Here is a 24,937-nt window from a genome sequence, read left to right on the forward strand (position 1 = left end):
TCTGAAATTCAGCAGTTTTGGTCTCAGCTCAGTGTGCAAACATCAGTAATCTAAGTATAATTCTTTTCCACCTGTCTGCAAGGGGAGAGAGGGAAGATTCAAGCCCATAGGAAGTGAAAGGGGCATTCCTGGGAGGCAGCCAGAGCCATGGATGGTTTTTTGTCTATGGAAATAAAGGGACACTGTCTAAGCAGGTAGCTGTATAGAGGCCAACAGGACAGAGAGCAGGTAAAATATTCACTCTCTTCACTCTCAGCCATATTTATCATTCCCCTGTCTTTTTTTTTTTTTTTTGACAAATACCCAGTCATGCGAAAAAACAGATCAATATTGAATTTGAAGAAAGCTGGCTCACGTTCCAAGAACCACTTCAGCCTTTACTGGGCTGTGTTTCCCCGATACCTTAGTGCACCAGAAGCAGCAGAAATTCACATGCAAATCTACAGCTTTACATTCTTTCAAGTTGTTTTTCTTCACACTTTGGGGAAAAAAAAAGTTGATATACAACATTATTAGGGTTTTGGTTTTGTTGTTTTTATAAAATTTGTCAAGATATCACAAAATTACACACACTAAAAGCTTAATCTGCACATTTTCCAATGAAAAATTGAAAGGAAATATCTTAAATCTATTACTTGTATATACAATTTCAATCCAAATTTACATTTGCATCATTTTCTTGGATAGCAAAAGGCATGGATCAAACACAGGATTGAGATGTGTCACTTCAGCGTATTCATAGGATATTACTCTAAAATATTGGTATGCATTCATTTAAATTCACTTAGAACAGGCCACTTCTTACAAAAGGCTCAATTTTGTATTGAAATTGTATTAACTGTTGGGAAGGCCACTGCTAACATATACCCCTTTACAATGCAAACATTCGTAATTTGTTTCATTGAGATTCACAAGACAATGACTGAAGAATTAATGGACTTTTTATAACCTCTGAGATCTGATACAAGTTTAAAAGCCCATACGTGGCTGCGCAGTCAGTTAGGACACCTGCACAGATTAAGGCATTTGTGCTAGACGTAACTTTTTTAAAAAGTTAACTGAAGTCTTGTGCAGTTAGCTAACAAAAAGCTGATATTTTTCTCACCTACCCTCTCTTGGAAGAGAGAAGTTACCCACTCAGGTCTTTTTGAGTATTTAAAAAAAAAAAAAAAAAGAAGTTGTTAAGAAATTACAGGATATAAACATCCCTGTCTTTCAGCTGCAGAAATGGATTTGTATTTGAATAACTTAGGTTCAGTGAAATTGTATTAAGACCTGTTTGAAATTAATTAGGCTTCGCTAGCACAATTTAATTTAAGCAGAACTTCATTCAGATATTGCAAAATAAAGCAAAAAATAAAATTTACAAGGAATACTTTGTTTCCCTCCAAACTCATTTTTATTACATGAAATATGCCACTTTTAAAAATTATGCCTCTCCTGTGAGAGTACTTCATAATCATAAGAGAATTCAAATGAAGACACCTCTCAAGCCAAGAATAATTTGAATAGTTTGCTATTTTAACAACCTGCACAAACTGTAGATGCTGTATGTTAATTTAAGACACTATGAAATCAACATTTTCCCCTGTATTTTTCTGTTGCTTGAGTTATTAAGAACCAGTACTGAAGGAAATACCTGCAAAACTATCCCAGTTATGTCCACTCAAACTCCATACTTAATAAAATACCAACTATGGAGACCCTGAAAAAAATAGAAACTATGTCTTTAAATAGAATCCAGAAAAGCAGTTTCATATATAGCTGCACATTCTCGAGTGTGCTTTTGCACAACCATACTTTTTAATAGTTCGATTCAAGAGCAAACCAATCACATAAATCCTTCCTTTACATTTAAAATTCTACATATAACATCCTCTTTTTTGCTTTGGTAAAATACAAATAACGGGCAAGTCGGGGTAAAGAAAGCACAGTAAATAACATGGGTATGTCATACCTTTTTTTAAGAAATACGAGCTGAAATGTAAGGCATCCCCAAAGTATTTTTTGCATATACAAGGAATGCAGTTCTTTGTAAACAAAAGCTTGAGGAAAGCAATACTGAAGCCAAAGATTCTTCCCTAGGATCCTTCCGATGATCCCAAAACCAAAAGCAACTCTCCTAGGGTAAGTGTTTTGGAACTAAATCCTGTGAGAAAGAGAATCCAATCCTTTGTCTTCCCATACATTTTTAATCATGTATTAGATTGGCTCGCCTTGAAGATCTCCAAATTAAGAGTGATGTAAAAGTTGATTCTCAAGGGCACAAACTCATCTTAAGTCTATTTTTCTGGTATGTCACTTTCTATAGATTTTGTGGCAGCATTATTACGGCCTATGGACACTTGCACAACATTCCCACTGGTAACGTTCCCCTGTGCGTGGGACTGACAGACAGCCGTGGGTTTAGCGGCAAGAAGCGTTTTAGAAGAATTGGACTGATGTCTGCGATGACCGGAATCCTCACCTGTTGCAGCAACCGGTCTCTTTCTGCCAGATTCTTCACCAATAGGAGGCTGAAAATAAACATTGGCAACCTGTTAAACGTTTTTCTGTACAGCCAGGTATTTGCCTTTTCATATACTTATAGGATCAAAAAAGACAGAGCATTCCATATTAGGCCCTTAGTTAGGCCTAGTAATCTTAGTTACAACTCACTGATGATATTCTAAAGCTTTCCTGGCCGTTTAGCTAGAAGTGCAAGTACATGACATATTAAGGACTTGGAACAGTCTTACAGCATTATTTAATTGTCACTGCCCAAATGTTTGCCACAACTCCTACAAAATGGAGGATTATAGAGGACGATGGTAACGTAGCGCACCATAACCCAGTTATGAAAAGCACGGCAGCGCTATACTCTGGACTCACACAGTTTAGGAATTCAGCATTCGACAGGGAGGATACATTGAATTTGGCATGTAAAGTCTCAGCAAGGACAATGCCTGTCACAGTTCATTAAGAAATGCCAGTCAGCCATTAACTCATTTGCCAAATTCTTAAACGGTACAAAAGTCATCAGTCTTGTGAGTGACAAATACGCTATTTTTTGCTATTTATTTCATTACACAATGAAAATGGATCACCACCTTTTACATGTTAGCTACCACATCTCAGCACCATACTTTGGTTCAAAAAAGAACGTGTAGCATAAAACTGCATTTTTCATTTGAATTTAATTTTTTTTAATCATGCTTTTTCTAGTCATTGACAGGATTTGTAAAGCTGCCTTTTTGTGAAATGAAGTACTGTTCTCAGTTTACCTTGCAGGAAAAATACTCGTACACCAAGTATCTATTTAAAATAGGTATTAAAACTCACATCCACTCTGAAGTCCTCCAGTCTCTTAAATTTACTAAGGTATTCTTGCAGTTTGGGGTCAATGGTTGGAGTCTTGTGCTGAGAGTATTTTAGATAAGCCCAAAATTTTTCCAGTCCATATAGCTGACCTAATAATGGAAAAAGAGAATTTTACCAATTTACAAAAGTCAAATTTAATTAAAAACTTAAATTATTCACTGGTAACTACATGGTTAAGAGAACTGCAAGATAAAAGGAACATGAACAAAAGCTGCTCTTGGGTTAGTTAACAAGTCAGTGCCAAGGAACTGGGATTAATCTCCCAACTAAAGTTACCCTGGTGTGAGCAGGGACTGGCCTATGATAATTACCAGCTTCATAGTCTCTCTTTGTTTCTTCTTGGAAATCCTTGAATATTTCTTCCCTGAATTTCTTTTCTAGGCCATAGCTGTAAAATCGAAACAAGCATTCCAATCCATACCTGTAACAGAACAAAGAGGTACAAAAATCTTATACATACACTCCTCATTCCTCAGAAGAATGCAAGCTTTCAGTCTCTCCTTGCATCTAAGTAAATGGCAGTCTCATTTTACCCTTCTTGTAAAAAAACACTTCCTTTTTACATCAGTTTTTATTGATGTGTTGTTCTGAAACATCTTCACAAATAATCAACACTGACTTAGGAAAATCAGGTTTGTCCCACAGCTTCGACTTACAAACTACAGACACTACACACACGTACAAAATGAAGACAAATGCTTTCACCTTTTCAGTACATTTGTATACACAAACAGTTTCAACATAAAACCAACCATAGTGGGTCGGACCAAAAGTCAGCCGAACCCACCACCAGTGCAAAACCCTATGTGTAGGGCAGGACTCGGTGTCCTTTCAGCTCCCACACACCTCAGCGCCAGGGTTTCTGGCTGTGTTTAAGTAACACTCTGGCTTTGCCTGCAGCACTGTCACCAGAGCTGCCTTGGGCCTCTAGATAGCCGGGACCTCCTCCTGTCCCGCATCCACCTCCTGCCACCTTAGTCCCTTTAAGAGCCTTCTGAAGTTTCTCCTGGTAAATGTATCCTTGGATAATCAGAGCATCAAAAAAGCTCAGAGCAGAGACACAAGGTATTATTAAAGCCACCTTTGCACCCTATGAACTATCGCTCCACTGTCTCAGACAACACATCAGAACTTGAGGATTTCCATAGCCAGTACTTCCTCATTTGGCATTCAAAACATCGGGCTACCTTGTCTCTTTGGCTAAGGGAAACAGAGGTAGGGGGAACTGGGTGAAGGGAAGGGAATAATATCAAAGAGCTAGAGGGGCAGTGGTAATTTCCTTTGCAGTCATTTTTCTGGTACTTTTGAGAGGCAAGAAGCAGTCTGAACAAGTTGAACGAGGTTAAGGATGTCTTCACCTAAGGAAGAAAGAATCTTATGGGTGTTAGTAAGTATAGAGCTGCCTTGTCTCGGTCAACAAGTTACAGGATTTTGTAGAATTTGGGACCAATTACAAATCGGGAAATGCTGCACCTTTAGCTATACATCTGCAAAGCACAAATATATGCAAACAGATTTTTGGTATTAAAATAACTTAGACTGCTATTTTAAAGATTTACAAAGAGTCAAAGCCGATACTAAAAATGTTCACAGCAGATATGTGTGAACGTCACAGTCGTTAAAACAAATGGTAAGACCTCAACAGTTTTTAACTTCCAGGAAAAAGTGAATACCTGTAGTGTTCTTTTGCATCCTCTAGAGCAAGTTGTTTGAATTCTTCATACATTTTCTTGTTAAAGTGATCTCTCAGAAAAAAGGACCAGAAACGAAAAAGTGTGTTCATTTCTTGGGACTGGCCAATTCCCAACCGTTTCCTCTCTGGAAGAAAAAAGAAAGGGTTAAAAAAAAAAAGCAAGCTCTTTTTCATTTTTCAGCAGCATATTTTCAAGTGCTTTTCCATTAGTAATACATACACACAAGGTCTTCCAGTAACTAAAGTTTAAATTTGAGGGTAATTTTTTTGTCAGGGAATGTAAAATTAAATGGAAAGCAGAGTTCATAAAATAGAAGCATCGAATAAATTTTGCTTTCCTTTCCCAAGAAAAATTAAGGATGAGGAACAACGTGGAGAAAACTGGTATCAGATGACATGTGGTAACTTCTACCTAAAATTTTAGGAAGCGCATTTAACAACTTACCCATTAGACACCTTCGACGGTATTTGTGGTACACCTGCTGAGTAAAGCCATTTTCCTTTAACAGTTCATGAGAAGGATGCTGAAATTTTGGAAGAGAATTTGGGGTACACCCGTAACTTCCTGTTAGTGGAGCTCCTTCTGAAGGCGAAGCATTGGAACTGCTGAAGAAAAAACAAACATATTTCTGTCCTATAAACAGTGCTCTTCTACAGAATCAGTTTTCAACCATTCTAATCTACATAAGAGCTGTCAGAATAGTACAGTCACCTGATGACCACTACAATGCATGCCTGGGGTCCCAGTCATTTGTTTTCAGGTGCACCTCAAGAAAATCAGACTCTCTGCTAATATGTCAAGAAACAGGCAGTTTTGGATGATAATAATTAAACATTACCATAATGCATGATTTTAAATGACCACTTAAAGGCAAAATCACTGAAGTGAACATCAGTACTTCAAGTAGTATTACCACCAATATATCATGGATCAAAAAATGACATTGTGAACATAGTCAGTTAGCTAGTTTACTTCTGAATAGCCTTGTATTCTATGTTTTTGTCTTTCTTGGTCGCTCTTTTCTTGCTTCCACTGTATTTATAAAGTTGTCTTTTACTGCAGCCTATTTCTCCATTAGCAGTGAGAACTAATGACATTGCAAACAAGTTTTCTATAAAAAAAAGAAAAATTTACCTCACAGAAGAAGTTCTTGGTCTGTGGTCTCTGGAATCCATCACCCAACCAACGTGGCATTCTAAGGGAGGATTTGTACTGTGTCGTGTTTTTCTTTTTCTGGGAGTCTAAGAAAGTAAACGAAGGATTTATTTCCATAATTTGATTTCACTCATTTGCTCCCTCTTAAAAGAAAATTCTAAAAATTTTATATTCTATCTGACACATTATAAAGTCACAACATTCCAGTTTCATAACCTAAAAACTGGTCTTATGTAACAAATTAAAAATCTTTAGACATTACACTTTTTCAGCAAGGACTTTTAAGAAATGTTACAAAGAAAACTCAGAAACCATTTTGTATAACTAAAAAAGAATTAATATGGTAAATATTTTGAAGATAAACACAGTACAAGCGTTTCATTTTTTGCCTTTTCATGCTTGTTAAATCATATGCACAGACATGAGTTTTATAGGCTTTTCCTGTTTTTAAAAAAAATATTACGTCTTTCCATTTACCTTTACGTCAATGGATCGTGCCTCTTTAACGACAGGGTAGAACCTGGGTGTTTTGTTGGGATCCTGTAGCCTCGGGGTGCGAGGTGTTCGTGGGGTGAAGCCAGGGTGAACGCAGGGGGAATCTGGAACTGCTGTTGGCAGCGATCGAGCTATTGCTGCTGTCGGAGGTACTTCAGTACTTAACAAATTACAAGCCAGCTCCTCTGCTAAACCTGTAGGCAGGAAGGAGAAAACATTCATTTTCAAAAGAGACTTAGGATTTCAAAGCCTAAGCTCCCCTAGTATCTAGTATCTTAAAGGCCTGTTTCATTTCAAGTAAACTACATCCCCAAAGGATAACCAAATTAACAGAAGCACTTGGCGTAGAAGCAGTACAAACTGCTCAAAACTATGAAATAATGTTTCAAGCATGTCTTTGCTAGAAAATTTAAACCCACTTCTTTCTTACCTGCTTGCTCTTATCTATCTACACTAGCAAAGTAATGGAAAAACATTGGTGAAAGCGTAACCACGTTCTTGCTTTTTGGTGAGGTGGTGGGTTTAGTGAGGTGGTTTTCTTCAACTACTGTAAAGGCGCTATTAGCATGTATCCTAATGAATGTTAATAATACTACTGTAATCAGAAACATCTCAAAAGATAAGATTTGGACATTGTGACTGCTCAGAAAGGTTATGATATAAGTAGAAAATTCTTCTAGTCTCACTTCATTCTATCCCTATTTCCTGTAAAAATACTGGTTTCTAGAAAATGTTTCACATCACCACTAGCTATTACTTTACACATTGTAAATGACAAGTTACGCAAAAAGCACCTGGTGTTGGTATATGGTGACAAGAAAATGGAACACTGTCTTTTGATGCTCATATGTATCCTGAAAAGTGCTAGTACCAGCTTCTTCTAATTCAATGGAAACCACGTTCCTGATGAACAGTTGGCAATTTGAAAAAGAAAAAGCCCTTCAGACTGCTGACCGAACCAAAATTAAAATATTACATAGGCAGAAAGAGTTAAAACACCTACAGAATTGTTCTTTATTACAGAAATTCTAAAACCAAATATGTATTACTTAACTTTCTGTAACCCTGGAGGTCCTGGAGGAACTTCTTGGGCTAGATCAGCAATTGGTTCTGGTGCAAGATTATCAAATTCTTCCTTGCTAATGAGATTTAGCTTCTTAAAGTTCTCAATCTCTTGCTGAATTAGAGAAAGCAAATTGTAAATGCAAAAAGCATGATAATGTATATCACCCTGAGAAACAGGTGAATGTCATAAAAGAGAAAATAAGCAAGCCAGAATTGACACACAACTACCCATACTCAGCCAGTACAGATTTCTTTTAAGGAAGATGGAAGGAGTCTCTAGCACACGTTGTAAAAAACAACGTGTGCCGTGAACACTGTATGAAACCTAATGCAGCTCACACTGCACTAGCTAAAAGAGACAGTTATGCCAACAAACGGACCAATGGAGGCAAGCAAGGCCATCTACAAGCAAATTTTCATAGACAAATAAGAAATAGAAATGACCAAGATCCTGCCCCTTGCCCAGCCCAAAACCATCCTTCTCCTGCAGTAAGCGTGCCAAGGAAGGTCCTAGCAATTTTGGGGAGCAGAAGAGGCTGTGCTCCCTTCCTCAGGCTACACCTAAAGAAAAGCCAGTATTTGTAAATAAAGTGTTCAGCTTTTTGGTTTTTTGTGGGGTTTTTTTGTTTGTTTGTTTTTTAATCGGTAGCATAAACTGCAGAAGGACACGATTTCCCAAGATGTATGGCAGCATCTCAAATTACTCATGCCCCTACTCAACTGAAGGTGGGGTGGGACATGTGCATGTGTGCATGCTGTGTGTGAAAAATCTTGGTTAAATTATTGTCAGGAATGTAACAACAACAAAGAAAATATTTAAATATTTTCTCTTGCTGTGTGCTATTTCTCACTGTCCTCTTCCAGTTTGGTGGTTTTCTCGGTCCATTTCCTTTGTAATAAAAGCTCCATATGCCAAATTCTACCTTTATTTCTTGCTCTTATTCTCAGCATTCATTTCTATTTTTGTCAGCACTTTTTTGTACCCACATTTTGTGCTTTAAGCTGCTTTCCCCCTTTCCACCCACCCCACAACCCACCTTTGTCCTTACGCACAGATAAAGCTCCTTCCCCTCACCACTTAGCGTTTAGGTAACTTCGTATTCCTGTACACATAATATCTGCTAGTGATACAGCAGGATTGCCTACAGACATGGCACTCACCAGGCTTGCTCGCACAAAAGAAAGGGTTTCTTAAACCAAGAGCAGCAAGTGACAGGACTGCAGCGTGCCATGTCGGCCTCTGCCTATACAGTGCTGGAGTTCAACTCATCTGCAATTTTACAGCTTATTATATTTTAAAAACTAGTAATTTAAAAAAAAAATTAGAAGATCACAAAGCTGACAATCTCCTTGTAAAGTTTTGAAAGCCTCAAAGACAGGGGCCCACGTACAGGCTAGGAAATAAAATGGTTTCTATATAAGTAAGGCATGCAATCCAAAGTTTCATTTGCTCACATTGCTATCATTCTAACAAGCTGCAAGGCAAACAGAACCTTAATATAAAACTACTTTAAAATGACTGTATTACCTTCCTCTCTTACTATGTCATCTCAGAAATGTGCCCCCTTCCCCTCTGGTAGGGGTTTGCAAATGTTTTGAAACAAGTTATTCATAGAACAAGAAAACACTGGAAAAGCTGAATCATCTCCTAAACATTAAAAATAGTTCTAAAAAATATTCATTCAATGTTTTTGGTCAAATTTGTGACAAGAAAAACTTGCTGGTTTTGCTTTCAACTGTTTACAATATTATCAAAATAAAGATAATTCAGTAGACCTGTAAAGCCAACTACTGTCACTTTTCTTTCAAAAAAGCGTAGCATTTTACAATTACATAGCAGATGGCTGAAATTAATTTTGGAACTGTTTGGACAGGCATGGTTTTCAGGTCAAAAATGAAGAGAGTTACCTTCATCATAGTGTCATTTTCACTCTGCTCCATCCACAAATCCTGTTCATAATAGTATAAGCCATCATTAATAACTTTGGCAAGTTCTGATGTAATTTTTGCACGGCATACATGGTTGCCAGTACGATCTCCACTAAGATGTTTTCTCATATACGGTGGTGTCTGTGTTACAATCAAAATCTTGTTTACGTCCTGATCATCAATTTCATAATCGGAATCGCTGTCTGACCAATCAGTAAATTTATTCTTCCGACCTTGAATTTGTTCCATCTCTTCATCAAACAAAAAATCAAGTTCCTCTTGTTCTTGTTCCTCTGGAGGCGGGGGTGGCTGTTGTGGATCTGATGTTTGATCAGGTATAGGAACACTTTCCTAAGTTGGAAAAGGTGATGCATTTTATATTTGAAAGGGATAGAGATTATTCAAATGGGAGACAAATAGAACATGATAGAACACTTTAAATAAAGAAATGTACGGGAATTAGAAACAATACAGCCACTTTCAGGTGCTTATTCAGTAAATTACTATTCTAAATAATTCTGCCATAACCTTTTAGAACAATTCTCAATGCACATTACAATGTATTTTTCAATAATCAACAGGTACAACTGTCCCTCAGCAGAAAAAAAAAAAACCAACAAAAAAAACCAAACCAACAAACCAGCAGTATTTCCTTTCCATTTTAGTGAGCTTTGGATCAGGATTTTAAATGCACTTAGTTATTCTAAGTCTGGTAGAGTGAGAAGTACACGCATTAACTATATTGCGTTATCAAGCATCACATATGTTAACACATAAAAAAATCTTGTTTTACAGTATAATCTGAAGGTTGGCAGGTTTTGCATTTGTTTATTTAAATAACTTAAAGGTTTTTGATTTTACCTTTAGTTTGACCGTGGATGCACGATGCCTCTTCTTCACTTCTATCCAAGGTTCAGAGTCCAAATCAGGCAAACTTGTAGACAATCCTTTAGACATTGTCTGAAAATTATTCATTTCCGTGTTTTCCTTTGGACTCAGTGGGCTTCCCACTCTTGGAGAACTTGGTGCAGACTCTAGCAGTGGAAAACAGTAGTTCAGTTCCTGTTGTGGGTTGTTTTGGTTTTGGTTTGTTGTTGGTTTTGTTTTGTTTTTTAAATTGTTTCACTAGTCTTTCTTTTAACCACAGCTACCATTTTTCCACCTCTCTGGTTAAATATAACACTGAGCAGCAGAATTTCTTTTCATTTTTAGGAGACAGCTTTTCACAGCTCACTCAACATTTTAGGAAAAGTTCAATTCTAGCAACTTATTTACGTGGAAAGTTTCTAACAGTCTGAGAGAAATTATGTTTTATTCAGAAAACAAGAGCAGCATCATTAGGGACATGTTTTCTCCACACCATCCTCTAGCTCTATGGATGGGTGCCTAAGTTAGTCTTTATTCTTCCCATCCAATTCCAGCCAACGTTTTAGTAAAAGATTTCCTTGCCAAGGATTGTCAGCGAATAAAGCCATCTCCCTATTAATAATGTGGATGAGATCACCATCCAAAACCAGGATGCACCAAATAAAGAGTTAACTTTCAGCTGCTACCAAAATGAAGCAGATTTTATGACTAATTGAAGATTACTATTACTACTTCTACTACCAGTACTAAAGGACTGTAGTCCATCATACTGTATTCTGGATAATGGTCACAGCAGTTAACACATAAGAGACATTTTTATCTACTTCACATCAGCCATGCCAGCCATGTGACTTGGCAACTGCAAGGCTGACGGGCATGCCAGCTGAATAAACTGTTACTGACTGTACAACTTCTGTTATGAAATCAGTATCAAGAGGCAAACTTCCTAAGCTAGATAGACAGTCCTAAACTTATGTTTCTATAAAATAAATCCTTTACCAGTATGTGAGCCAAAAATTTGGCCTGGTATGAATTCTGGACAATTGATGAGCTGAGAAAAGTCAGTCGGTGGCAGACTGCAAGGAGGAGGACCTGGAATTGGCCACTTTTCTGGATCAACCCTTTTTCTTATCCGCTGATCCACAGTTTCAACTTCTGTACTGTCCTTTAGGGCCTGTGTGACAAGCATATTAAAACTTTACGTATCCAGCACCATCAAAAAAAAAAAAAAAGAAAGAAAGAGAAAACAAACCCCAAACACAAACTTTGCCATTTATAGCCTCTTTATAAAATCCTTGTCAGTGCAAACAGAAATATTCCTTAACTTCATAGCACTGACTTTAAATGGCAGTAGAAAAATCAAAGCAGCAACTTTCTACATACATAACTTGTGAATTATTTTACCTCCAAAATGAGTGCAGCATTTGTAGTGAGAGCTTGCATCCGACGGAAGCTAGCAATCAATGAAACAGGCAGAAATCCTTGTTGGTCCATCTTTCTCCTCAGAAAGAAGTCTCTTTCCAAATTTTCTGTGCTGAAATAATACTCACTGCAGAAAAACATACAAATATGAGCCTATTATAGGTTAAAGAAAATCCTAAAATAGCAACTTAGAGACTCCTTGTTAAAGTCTTCCATTAAAAACAGAGCATACTTTGGCATCAACAAAATCGTTCTTTCAACAGGTGTATCATTATAAGCAAGACTTACAGAACAGCATGCATACTCAACATGTTAAGAAAGACTTATGATCCAGTACAGTACAGAGGGGTATAAATCAAAGCCTTGTTCCATTTGTGCATATGAACTGCATAAGGAAAAACTATGCTCGATTTTTCTTTCACCCATCCCCTCCCTTATTACTTACATGAACAGAAGGAAACAACATTCTCTTAGCCTCCATATAGATGAAGGACAACTACTGCTTACAGTCAGGGCATAAGTTATTTCCCACACAGCAGTATCAGTGCACCTTCATCCTGAACTGTATCTTTTCTTTTCTTTTGCCAGTTTCCAGTACATTAGAAGGTTTAAGTATCCTATCTGAGTGTTGAGGCACATACATGTACTCTGAATCATTACTTCAAGCATGCTTGTGGGAAGATGAGAAAACAAAAATAGTAATGTTGTATTTGTCATGAAACTGTACCAAAAGGCACAACAGTTCGCAGAGAAAGGTAAAGTCTAGAAGAAGAGATGATGTTTAGTGGATAAAGAGAAGAGGGACAAGGACCATTTCAGCAATCTGACAATGCCACAGAACAAGAGAGATGAGGCACAAAGAAATAGTAGAAAGACAAATCTTCTTAAAACAATGAAGCTGCTCTATGAAATGATCAGGGTGTCAAGATGTCTTATACTTCGCGAAGAGAAAAAGTAAGGAATTCATGATCTGTCACACAAAGCAAGGGAGTGAGAAAACATCCTATGAAAAAGTGGGAAAAAACCAATTTAATCATGATGACTAAAATCTAGGCCTTTCACAGAGTTTACACATCGTACCATGATTTTGCATATTAGATCCAAGGAATACTACTCCTCATCAGGTTCAGGAAAACGTAGATAGTGAAATATTTAATGGAGAGCAATTAAAATTCTATGACACAAAAATAGAGATAGTGCAAAAATAAAACGAGAGCATTAAAACGCTGAGGGGAAAAAAAAAACACCAAAAACCGCACATGCAAATGTAAATAAAGTTAATTCTAATTTCAACAAAGTATAAAATGCTAAGTGTCTCCACTGAAGTTGGGATCAAGGCCAAAGTTACCAAGAGGAGAGGACTCTGATGCCATCATTGACCCAAGGAGAAGCTTGATACCATTTCCTCCTCTAATTTTTTGGTAGCTAAAGAAATTCAAAGCAAAAGCTCTCTATATGAAACACTCAGCTCCAAGACAGAATGAATATAAAGTCTCAAAGTTGGACAGTAAGACATACGACAAATGAAAACACTGCCATTAAATCACAGCAGAGAAGAGAATAAGGCTTTCGGAGAATTAAGCTCTTGCTCAGAGCTACGTAAACTGATCAGTGAAGTAACTGTGCACAAAGAGAAGGTTCTTTCAAGAATATCCTATTTACTGTTCTGAACTACTACACTTCTTTTCCCCTCCCAATCTATAAGATAAGCAAGCACAAAAGCCATTTTACTAATGTTACCTTTACAGTCATACAGTAAAGGTAAAATCTTGTAACGATTCACCTAGTTAAAAATTCCACAAGCAGAAATGGACAATGACTGAACTTGACTCAAACTGCCTCACTTGATGTCCATCACTCTAGAAAAAGGAATGTGAAAGACCATTAATGATAAATGAAGACAACGCACAAGTTTGCTCCAACTAGAGGGACAAACCTAAACACACATGCACCCCCTCCAGCTTTTTCTTTTTCATTTTCCTCAGAGTCCCTTTGATATTCTTGAATTGATGCAGACTTGGATGCATGTCTGAACTTTTCTTTCTTTCTTTCTTTTTTAAAGAAAGAGGACTTTACATAGAGTTCTACTGTGTGTTGCAGACTGAGGAGTTACTAAGCACTGAAACTTTTCAGGCTGACAACTTCAGCCTGTAATTAAAAACATTAAAGATGCTTTTGTATGCAATACAAATATTACTCTCTCTTGTACATCAAGCTGGTTCTTGGGACAAGCGTAAGCTGCTTGATAGCAGTGTATTTCTTTCTGTAATTACATATCAACTCAGTTGGACACAGTCCCTAAGATTTTTCCCTATTAAGCAGGTAAACTGTTTTAAAATTCATCAATTCACTGGGATTCAAACTAACCTCACTTCTCTAATATATCCTGATTTATCTTGGACTCCATAAGGAACTCTGAGACCTAACAGTTCTGTGTAGCTTTATTCTTTACGTACTTCCTTTTTGGCATAGTCACTTTAATATTTTGTAACTAAATTATGAAAGGCAGACAAAACCATCCCCATTTAGAAGCTAATAATAGGTAATTGATGAATAAAGTCTGTTTCCCATCATTTTTGATGTGATAAAAGAAGTGAATAGATAACAAAACCATCTTTTTTTTTTTTTTTAAAGGAGCATAAAAATAGTGAAGTTGTGTTCTAAACCTGCTCAAGAATCTCCCTCTCTCATGGAAAGCAAACTCCATAATCAAACTGCCTTAGGAGTTTATTTCAGACAAGCAACCAATGGCTCTGGTTAGCCAGCCATGCCAAGTCTTCTATTGATACCTGCCAACCTCTTGTTGCTAAAATAAAATACAAATACAACCAGAAGTCAGATGTGACCAATGCTGTAACTGACATTTTTCTCAGCAGAAGGGGACATCATCATGTCCTACCTTAGAAGGTCTGGATTCTACACTGCATGCCCAGAAATCTGGCCAACAGTGGAGTGTCTGTGCTCCTCCCTCACTTGTCTGAGGACAGTGCAGGCCGATTATCCTGACATGGGGGTACATGTCCACTGTCAGGTCTCATAGGGGCCTGGCAGCAAAAGTAACAATAAAGACTGCAATAGAAGTTTTGAAGTTGATAGCCACATGCCAGATACTTTCTGCCCTTAAAGAGGCTTTTTTCTTCCTTTTTGCGTCAACTGTAACAAAAGAAGCAAGAATAAAATAAGCAAGTTGCTTTATGGAATACAAGGGCAATCAAAAACCACCACAAAGGCATCGCAGAGAAATGCCGTTGCAAGTACAGAAGATGAAATATCTGCCAGTGGTGGAAACTGTCTCTTTAAAATGAACTAGTGGTTTCCAGGCCCTTTTTGACTTGTCTCCTGGTGATAATCAGTCTTCCAGATGGTTTCTCATTGCCTAATGGTGTACATGAGAAAGTAAACATTTCAGATTATTGAAAAATCAAGTATCATTGCAAAACTACTCTCTTTCAGTTAAATGTTTCAGGTGAAACACTCTGAAAACATAAAACTAACAAGACTTCTCAAAGTGAAACTGAGAGCAAATAAGGGAAACGTCTAGCTACATCACCCAAGAAGAGCTTTATAGGCAAACAGACCAACAGTACTCAAAAGCACAAGCTCAGAGACATCCATATCTCAGTTACATGACAACATAAAAAGAAGTCTATGTACCATAAATAAAGCAGGTATACGAGTTAGAGCCAGACTACAGCACAAGATGCAGAACAGCTTCCTTAAAATTCCTCCCCATCACTCAAGTTCTTCCACCCCACTAGTGAATAAATTCAAACTTTCACCAGTAATGGTCAAATCAATAAGTTCAATTGAAACGCCTTAATCTCCATCTTTATATGGATAATAAGGATTAAACACTGTTTGAAATGAGTTATTTTATCTGAACTAGATCTCTAAAAATATTTGTACATTAAACAATCTACTTACATTTGATGTTTTATATATTCTTTGAGAAGTGCTTCATCCACAGAATACATCTGCACTCCTGTTCCATCACCATAGTAATACATCACACTAGCATTAAGCTCAGGTTGAAATACTTGGTCAGTTCCTTCCCCATACAGTTCTTGATAACCAACTGAATATTCAAAGTTCACTTCAAAATAAAAGAGAACATAATATTTTTTCATTGTCTTTCTTTTAAGTCCAGCACACAAATATTTTAAGGCGTGATAAACACTGCTATTTTACTGTTGGTTTTCAGCATCTGATTTTAAAAAGACTCAAGCTACTTAATTATATTAAGCTACAGGGTATGTTTTTTGAGACAACTCTTACTTCGTGTGCAAACAATAACATTATAAACATAGTTTTAAAATTTTTGCTAAGCATCTACTACTTTGCATACTTCTAGGGTTTCCTCTGCCTCGTCCTCTTCCTCTGCCTCTACCTCTTCCTCTGCCTCTGGAGGATCCTCGAACACTGCCACCCTCACTTCTCACGCTGCACACTTCATCATGATCATCTCTCTTTTCTCTATCACGACGCCAATCTTTAAGAGAAAAAAGCATAATACTTGCAATCATAATTAAATAACACAGTATAATTAAGTAGTCTCCGATTTATTCCTAGGTATTAACCACAAAACATTGCACTGAAAAGCGTGTCTCTCCATTTTCTGGATGCTCAGAATGGCTGAAGGAAATGACTCTGCAGGATAGACGATTAGCACCAAAAAGTCCCTCGTAACACAGAGTTCTCAGCTCGCGCCCAGGCAATCCACAGACTCAGTCACGCCGGCTGAAGCTGAAGGTCAGATCTGAAAGCTGCTAGGGCGAAAAGGTAAGGTTTGCCCAGCCAGGCCTAAGGCGAGTCAGACAGAAGCTGTTAGCAATAAAGTAAATGGCCTTGACTGGCAGTCAATCTCAAATGCTTCTGTAGTAACTGGACACTCTGGTGCCAGCTCAGGGATCACAATACCTATGATCAGCTTGGGTCAGGAAGGCATAATCATGCAGTTCTTCTAGGCATGATAATACGGTCTCCTCCTGTGGACAACACCCATACCTAGAGAGAGCTAGGAAGAGCTGCTAGCTCTTGACAATCCTGCTCTGGGCAGGATTTCCACAGCCATGGCTCCCCGGAGCCTCCCTCTTGTTCCCTCCCAGAAGCCGCCATCTACCACTTCCCTGACTCCACCCATTTAACAGCAATCATTTATTCTCTGCTGGTCCTGCCCCAAACTGAGCTTTTAAGTTAAGAACCCCTTTTTGATAACAGATGCAAATCTAAGATGACCGTAAGAATCTATGTAAGGTTTTCACATAAATATGTGGTCTGCACATAGCAAAAGAGAGTGAGAGAGAAGCAAAAGAAAAGAAGAAAGGAAGGAAGGAAAGAAAGCAGGTCCAAACCAGACCCCAGGCACCTTGGCTCCGCTCACCAAAAAACTTAAGGACAGGTGTAATTCTCACTTTACTCATGAGAGAAAATGAACCCCTCTCTCACCCACAGTCTCTCATCCCATTTGTTTCTCTTTTCCTGACACTCTCAGAGACTTCTGTCTTCAGTCAGTCACCCTTGCTTAAAGTTTAAGTTGTAATTGGATAGTCTTCCAGATCCCAGGGGACCTCTTTGTCAGAGGAATGCCTGGGAACACAGACTCCGATCAAATTAAGAGTTGCTAAATTTAACACAGGACTGACTAAAGACATGATTTTGTTCGTATTAGAAATCCTGTTTTACTAGCAACTATTTTTAATGAACCCTACAGCAAAATACATATGCTCATACATTCAGGTTCCTGTATTTCACTTCCTGTCAAATAAGACTCTGAATTTTAGAATATCATAATCTGTATACGTGTCTCACTGGGAATTTGGACCTTAGCCTTCACACTTGCTACCCTCAACCTTAGAGATCCCAAATGCTTAGGCGTTATTTGAACTACTTCCCCAAATCAGTTTCATTTTTGCACTCTGAGAGCACACGTGGCCCAGACACATGCAAAAGTCCTACATATAACACCTTCATGAGCAAGTGTATTTAAGACTGAAACAAGTTTTTTTATTTAAACAGCCAATGCTCCTGAAGAGCAGGAGATGCCTTATGTTCTCTCACACTGAAACTGGTCTTGAATCATTACAGCCTTGAGGGAGAGCTCATGCTACAAGTTTCTGGTCATTTGACCATCAGGTTTCTGAGAAATAACTGCTGAAGAAAGTGATACACTAATAAAAATCCTCCCCCTGCCCCTGTTCATCCCTCAGACATTCAGATCACACCCTTATATCAATATTCCTAAACAAATCCCATCTCAGTAGCATCCAGCACTTATTATAACAAGCAAACATTTAAATTGTTAATGTATATCGCAGTTTTAAAACTTAAATGCAAATACACAAAGAGTTACATTCAGCCTAAGATTTCTGCCATCAGACAAGCTGTATTCAGAACACCTGAGGACCAGAAACAGTACCAGATGTGGTGCATTTCTCCCTCGGTTGTGCTAGTACAACTTTTTGCATGGCCATGCTGAGAAATAGGTTAGGAAACTGAGGGAATTGGTCCAACTTAAAGGAAAAAACAACGTTGGTAGAACTGCCAAAGCAGAGTTCAAAGTGTAGGTCCACAAGCAATTGCTCTGGTAGCAACAAGCTGCAGGAACAGCAGTAAAGCAGGACAAAGCAGCCCCCTTATGAGACTATTCCCAAACCTTCTGCATCATAAAGCTGTGGCCCAAGACTCTGCAGGAAGCCATGAAGAGAAAAATATATGCTGCTCTGATTCAGAGCACAAGCACACGCTGCAAAGATAGACTGTTTCCAAACTCAGTTACTCAGCAGAGTCAGTGATTGAGACATTACAACTCTGATCAATTTGTGAAGAGGTTAAAAAAAAATATCTGACAGTAAGCTTTTAAACAAAACTTTCCAATTTAAAACTTGTTAAACTACAGTACAATTTATTTTTTTTTTGCTGGTTATTGGCAAATAGTAACACTAGGTTTTACTTACCATAGCCAAGGTCAAGTTTCAACATAAACCGCCAATCTAATGGCCTACTCACGTGGTATTATACTTTATTTGCCACAAGTAGGAAGACCCAGAGATTGAAAACTACTTACTTCTTGTCTCATTCCGTCTGTTGTTATGAGGTATTAACTTGTTTGTTTCCAGCAGAAATCTTGAGCTAGTTCGAGAGCCTGGTCTTTCTTGACTGTCTGACCGTACATCATCCAGGTGAAGTGGCACCCATTTCTGCTTGTTGCCTTGAAAAGTTAACGTATTACTCTTAATTGTAATACTACTTGAGGTTTCAGCTCCTGAAAAGATTCTACAGAATTCTTCTTGTAGAGCTAGTAACAGTTAATTTCAAAGTTTAAAAACTGGGAGAAACTTTAACGTGGAAATTTTAAGATATGATGAATGACTAAACAATAATCAATGCAGTAAAAAGGAATTTCTCAGACTGAAAGGTAACCTTACCTAAGCTTTAAATATATGAAAAGAAGTTGAGCTTTTTTTATGTAACAGATTTTTAGATGTAAGCTCCATTACAAAGAATTTATAGCTACATAAGTGTTAAATTTATACAGTAAAATCATTACTATATAATTTCACAACTTGCATATGAAACTTAAAGATAAAAATAACATATCAGGTTAACCGCTAAAATAAAGATTTCAATCACAAACAGTAAAAATTTTCCTGAGAATTTAGCTGTGGTACTGTATTTTTACCTTGAGATACTCGGATTAAGTTCATTTGAGGGCATCAAAAATTATTGGCAAAGCTGTACTTTGTTGTAGGCTGGCCTAAAATATCCACTAACTACTTATTTAATGACAGTATTTGCTGTTCTATACTCGATTGGTATTGTGGACTTCATACCTTTGTAGCCAAGAAACATAAGCAAAGACAAAAAATGTGTTATCCACACTGTGGGGGAAAAATATAGCTTGCACCTGTAGAATGCTTTGCTTTAAACTTCCACTTAGACTGAAAAAATTAAAAGCAATAAAGGATATATTTTTTTAAAATATACATAGGAAGATTAACAAATCTAAACAACAAAGTCTTTAGGATCTGAAGAAATATCAGCAGGGAAGCAAGAAAAAAAACCAGTTGATGGCAGCAATATCTTAAAACTCTCTCAGCTGTTTCTCCAGCCTAGTCAAGTCTAATGACCAAATGAGATACAGGTTTGTTTCTTACTTTTAACGTAACAGATTGGATCAAAAAGAAATTAATAACCTGGTTTAGTTTTCAAGTGTTCACTTCAAAGTGTAAGCTAATAGTAAAACATGAAAATTAAAACGTTAGTATATATAGTAATACATACACATATATATATGAAGTTAAATTAACATAGCACTATCTAGTTAATGAAATAAAGATGCCAGAGACAGTAATTGTTTGTACAGCCACGCTAAAATTTTCCAGAAACTGTCAGAGCTCCACAGACCATCAGTAGGACACAAGCTGCTTTTTTCCCAGAATTCCTGTTTGACTAAACAGAACACTCCAAAACCTGAGAAAAGAAGCCTGTTTTAAGCTTCCTACCAGAAAGCAATATATTCTGTTATCACCTAGAAAATGCAAAACAAAAAGTTTCATCAAGTCATTCAACTGGATTTAACGTAACTGTATCAATGGTGACTTACTGCATTACACAGTGCTCAGACTGACCTTTTTTCCTTTGGTTATTAGTGTGAGCTTCATCTTCGCTAATATTATCTCCTGGACCATCTGGCTTTGCCTCTGGGTTGTCCTTGATTCCGTTATTGCTTTTTTGATCAGATTTCTCCTCCTTTTCTCTTTTATTTGTTGGCTTCTTACTGTGACTTACAGTCTTACACTGCAAGAGATACTGGTAATTATTTCTGACAGTACAGTTGCTGATAGCAAAAGATATAAAAGAGGTGAGTTTTAGTAACTGTGTTGTTTTATAAAGTCTCATTTTAAGTAGTTCTATTTTCTGCTAACTTGGCAAGACTATAAAAAGACTTTTTAGACTAAGAAAGTTTTTGTTTTTTAACTGAAGATGTAGAATTGCGGAGGGCACGACAACCATGTTTCAATACCTCAGAATTGAAATTTATTTTATAGGAAAGAAAGAAATATTACTCACTAGTACCTACTGTTCAGACTCATTATCTTTAAAAAGCTGTGCTTACAGAATACTGAATGGTAAATCAGAAATTCCAATGACGCCGTACAACCTCAACAGCATGCCAAATGTTCGTGTAAACTATAAGGAGCCATAGGTCTTAACTCTGACAATTCTGTTCCACTAAATCAGAACATGAACCAAAGATCAGAGGATGTGGAGGTGTATGATTACAGATTTATTTTTTCCCCACATTAGAATATGGCATTTACAGGGAACTGTGTGCCTTTGAGTAGTGCTAGCATCCTGCAGATCATCACTTCTTGGAAATCCCACAGAATACCAGGTTTCAAAGAAGGCAAAATGAGCAGCATTTTAGCGAATAGCAGAAAGTTTCATTTTTCTCCGGTATCAGTACAGGCTGGGGGATGAAGGGATTGAGAGCAGCCCTGTGAAGAAGGAATTGGGGGTCCCGGTAGATGAAAAGCCGGACGTGACCCAGCAATGTGCGCTCACAGCCCAGAAAGCCAACCGTATCCTGGGCTGCATCACAAGAAGCGTGGCCAGCAGGTCAGAGGAGGTGATTCTGCCCCTCTACTCTGCTCTGATGAGACCCCACCTGCGGTACTGTGTTCAGCTCTGGGGTCCCCAACATAAGGAGGACGTGGACCTCTTGGAGCGGGTCCAGAGGAGGGCCATGAAGATGATCAGAGGGCTGGAGCACCTCTCTTGTGAAGACAGGCTGAGAGGGTTGGGGTTGTTCAGCCTGGAGAAGAGAAGGCTCCAGGGAGACCTTACAGCAGCCTTCCAGTACCTAAAGGGTACCTACAGGAAAGACGGGGAGGGACTCTTTAACAGGGAGTGTAGTGATAGGACAAGGGGTAATGGCTTTATACTGAAAGAGGGTAGATATAGATTCATTCTAAGGAAGAAGTTCTTCACTGTGAGGGTGGTGAGGCACTGGGACAGGTTGCCCAGAGAAGTTGTGGATGCCGCACCCCTGGAAACGTTCAAGGTCAGGTTGGGCAGGGCTTTGAGCAACCTGGTCTAGTGGAAGGTGCCCCTGCCCATGGCAGGGGGGTTGGAACTAGACGATCTTTAAGGTCCCTTCCAACCCAAACCATTCTATGTTCAGATATAACATCTACCTGCAAAATTAAGCTTCGCAGACATTTCTGCCAAACAGAAAGAATACTCCTATGTTGTGGAGATAGCTTTGAACCTGCTGGAGTACATACAGTAGATACTGCAGTACTACACCGTAATTAATTTGAACGCAAAGCCTTCCCCTAGACAAATCAATTGAGATAAACCAAATAACATTTAGTTTGTATTTAAACAGACACTACGTGAATTTGTCTACTAAAATTCTCACATACTTCAGTCAGCAAAAAGTTAGTATCTATGCGAAACAAACTAGACCATACAGTAAAACAAAAATCTTTTAAAAAATACTCTTAAAGTTGACTATTTCAGACAGAAAATATCAAATGTGTATATTCTTATGAAACACTACCTACGTATCTCTCAGCCACTCTGATTAGTACTGTATAGACACCATTAATCATATCAAAATCTGACATAATAGCCAAGTAGATGCTAAAGACCTGCAGAACTAAAGAGAATGCAAAAGATACGGGTGCATGTTTTCTTAAGTCATTAAAATCAGTATTTCCAAAAAAAAGAAAAAGAGATGCTAAAATAAGCATATTCTAGACTTAGTCACAAATCAACATTAGCATTTACAAATATTATTAAAGGACATAAAATTTAATCCTTTCAGTGCTACTCAATCTCTCAGATCTAAGCTCAGCAGACCCTCTCCTTTTCTGACCATCAGAACAAGACAGAAAATATAATTATTTTTTGGACATAGTTACAGAGTTTCTCTGCGCTGTATCTCCTGTGTTACAACAGTAGTCTCTGAAAAGTTACAAAAAGTATTGCATAGTGGAACTGACCACACAATCGTCAAGAACAGCATTTTTGATTCATTAGGCTGCAGGAAAGGAAGAGGCTGTGCATCTGAGGTATAAAGAGCAGAGGTGAAATTATTTCTAACCTTATGAGTAGCTAAGGAAGGAGTTTGATGCACAGCTGAGAGCTACACACCTCTAATGCCACCAGATAAATTAGCAGCATTTAGGATGCAAGTCATGCATCCTTCATGATACTGTTAAGTATATCACCACTGTCTCCTCCTGAAATGGTAGTCTCAGCAACTGACAGGAATATGGATGATGGAGAAGCTTATTAATACTTTAAAAAGAAAAAAAAAGTCAAATCAAGGCTCTTGTATAAATCCTAAACCACGATGGGAAACACGCACACACTAAAGTATTCTAACTGGTATGTGAGCAACTGAACGAGCATTAATTTATTGGCCTATAATCCATTCAGGTTTTTAAGATCCTTCTAACAATCTCAAATATTTTCTTTGAGATCCTGTAGAACAAGCTACTAAGAGGAGGCAAATCCTACCTAGCAGTAAACATAATGTTGTGTCAAATCTACAGACATCTAGAATTTCGACCTGCAACACTAAAAGCCTGGTTAGACACTTGAAAAATATTTTGTTGCTGACATAAACAACAAAGTTACGACAATCAGTTGAAGGAGAAGGGACCGTGTTAGAAACTGAGCCCATAGGACAAACGATTCATGCCAAACTACCTTAATACTCTTTTTCAGTTTTCATTTGGCACTTTCAATTATACAATGCACATTGTTGAACCCAAATCTTCTGGTTTCCCTCACCAAGAAAACAGTAACAGTAAAGGCATCACCGGGTGCTGCAGAACCAAAGCAAAGAGTGAAATGGCACCTCATAGCTTGCAATTACCTGGGCTCTGTTCTTGTTTTAAATAGCATAAAAGAGATGTAATATATATTATTCACTTATAACTTCAGATAAAGTAAAAGGAAGATAATTTGATGGAACAGATGTTAACTAAAGATCCAGCAAGGGAAAAATGTATTGGAGGAACAGGGCAAGGATAACCAAGTTGTCCTAAGACAACCTGCACAAAGCATTCTGAGCCACAAGGGATGGCAGCACGTTCACAACCCCAAAGGCCTTCTCATCTGTGCATAATCTTCCCAACGAATAGAAAAGGGAAATACAAGTTTTAAAATGGTGGAGTAAATAGGGCACATTTTTACCTACAGGTCCTTGGAAAACCACTAAGGATAAATGGAGTGTATGTGTGCACGCTTGTGAAGGGTTCAGAAATTCTGGTACCAGTGCAGACAGTTAAGCACAGACCAGTATCCTGAATCACTAACAAAATTCCTGCTGAAAGCTTACAACAGCCATAGCACATTCTGGGGGGAATGGTATTAAGCAGAGAAGTTAATATAGATTTTAAAATAAATAATACGGAAAATAACAAAGGATACTTACTTCATTGTTCGCTATTTCACTTGGTGTTGGCCAGTTTGTGATATCACCAAAATCATCAGCCTGCAAAGACGACAAACAGTTAGATTTAGTCCTTTTTAATACAAGGAAGATATCACTCATGACTCAGATGGCCAGACAAACTCTTTGAGCAGAATTGTTAGAAGTAGCAATTTTTAAAAACTGAGAAATACAACAGAAAACAAACACACAACTTTTGAAAACAGAATATGATCAATTTTAGAAACAACTATTCATTGCAGTTACATCCAAATCAAGGTCCAATACATCTTAGCTTGTAATTTGTATAACTGTCTAAAGAATGCCTTCACAAAGAATATTTTAAGCGGGCACAGACAAAAAAAAAGATAGCAAGCGAACAAAATTTTCTACATTCTATTACAAAACAAACCAAGAGGGCTTATGACTTTTGAGCACACATAAAACAATTGTCAGATTAAATGCTGCCTCACACATAGCTTCCCATGTGATTTAAAGGCAT

The 24,937-nt window shown here is 37.7% G+C and overlaps 1 protein-coding gene across 1 annotated transcript in view; it reads right to left on the reverse strand.

The window, feature by feature from the left end:
• Positions 1–402: 402 nt before the first annotated feature.
• The window catches only part of LARP1B (La ribonucleoprotein domain family, member 1B), a 34,588-nt gene continuing 10,053 nt past the window's right edge, over positions 403–24,937 (reverse strand). The window contains exons 5-22 of the mRNA XM_010564503.1: positions 24,439–24,498; positions 20,615–20,783; positions 19,051–19,194; positions 16,333–16,476; positions 15,912–16,080; positions 11,970–12,114; positions 11,565–11,739; positions 10,560–10,732; positions 9,678–10,049; positions 7,758–7,881; positions 6,687–6,898; positions 6,189–6,295; positions 5,499–5,659; positions 5,034–5,178; positions 3,672–3,781; positions 3,322–3,449; positions 1,958–2,516; positions 403–478 (exon numbers count right to left, since the gene is read on the reverse strand). Of these exons, the coding sequence (XP_010562805.1) occupies positions 2,283–2,516; positions 3,322–3,449; positions 3,672–3,781; positions 5,034–5,178; positions 5,499–5,659; positions 6,189–6,295; positions 6,687–6,898; positions 7,758–7,881; positions 9,678–10,049; positions 10,560–10,732; positions 11,565–11,739; positions 11,970–12,114; positions 15,912–16,080; positions 16,333–16,476; positions 19,051–19,194; positions 20,615–20,783; positions 24,439–24,498 (2,772 nt within the window). The 3' untranslated portion in view covers positions 403–478; positions 1,958–2,282. The remainder of the gene's footprint in view (positions 479–1,957; positions 2,517–3,321; positions 3,450–3,671; positions 3,782–5,033; positions 5,179–5,498; positions 5,660–6,188; positions 6,296–6,686; positions 6,899–7,757; positions 7,882–9,677; positions 10,050–10,559; positions 10,733–11,564; positions 11,740–11,969; positions 12,115–15,911; positions 16,081–16,332; positions 16,477–19,050; positions 19,195–20,614; positions 20,784–24,438; positions 24,499–24,937) is intronic.

Source organism: Haliaeetus leucocephalus, unplaced genomic scaffold (genome assembly GCF_000737465.1).
Source record: "Haliaeetus leucocephalus isolate CR32 unplaced genomic scaffold, Haliaeetus_leucocephalus-4.0 Scaffold181, whole genome shotgun sequence".
NCBI lineage: Eukaryota > Metazoa > Chordata > Aves > Accipitriformes > Accipitridae > Haliaeetus > Haliaeetus leucocephalus.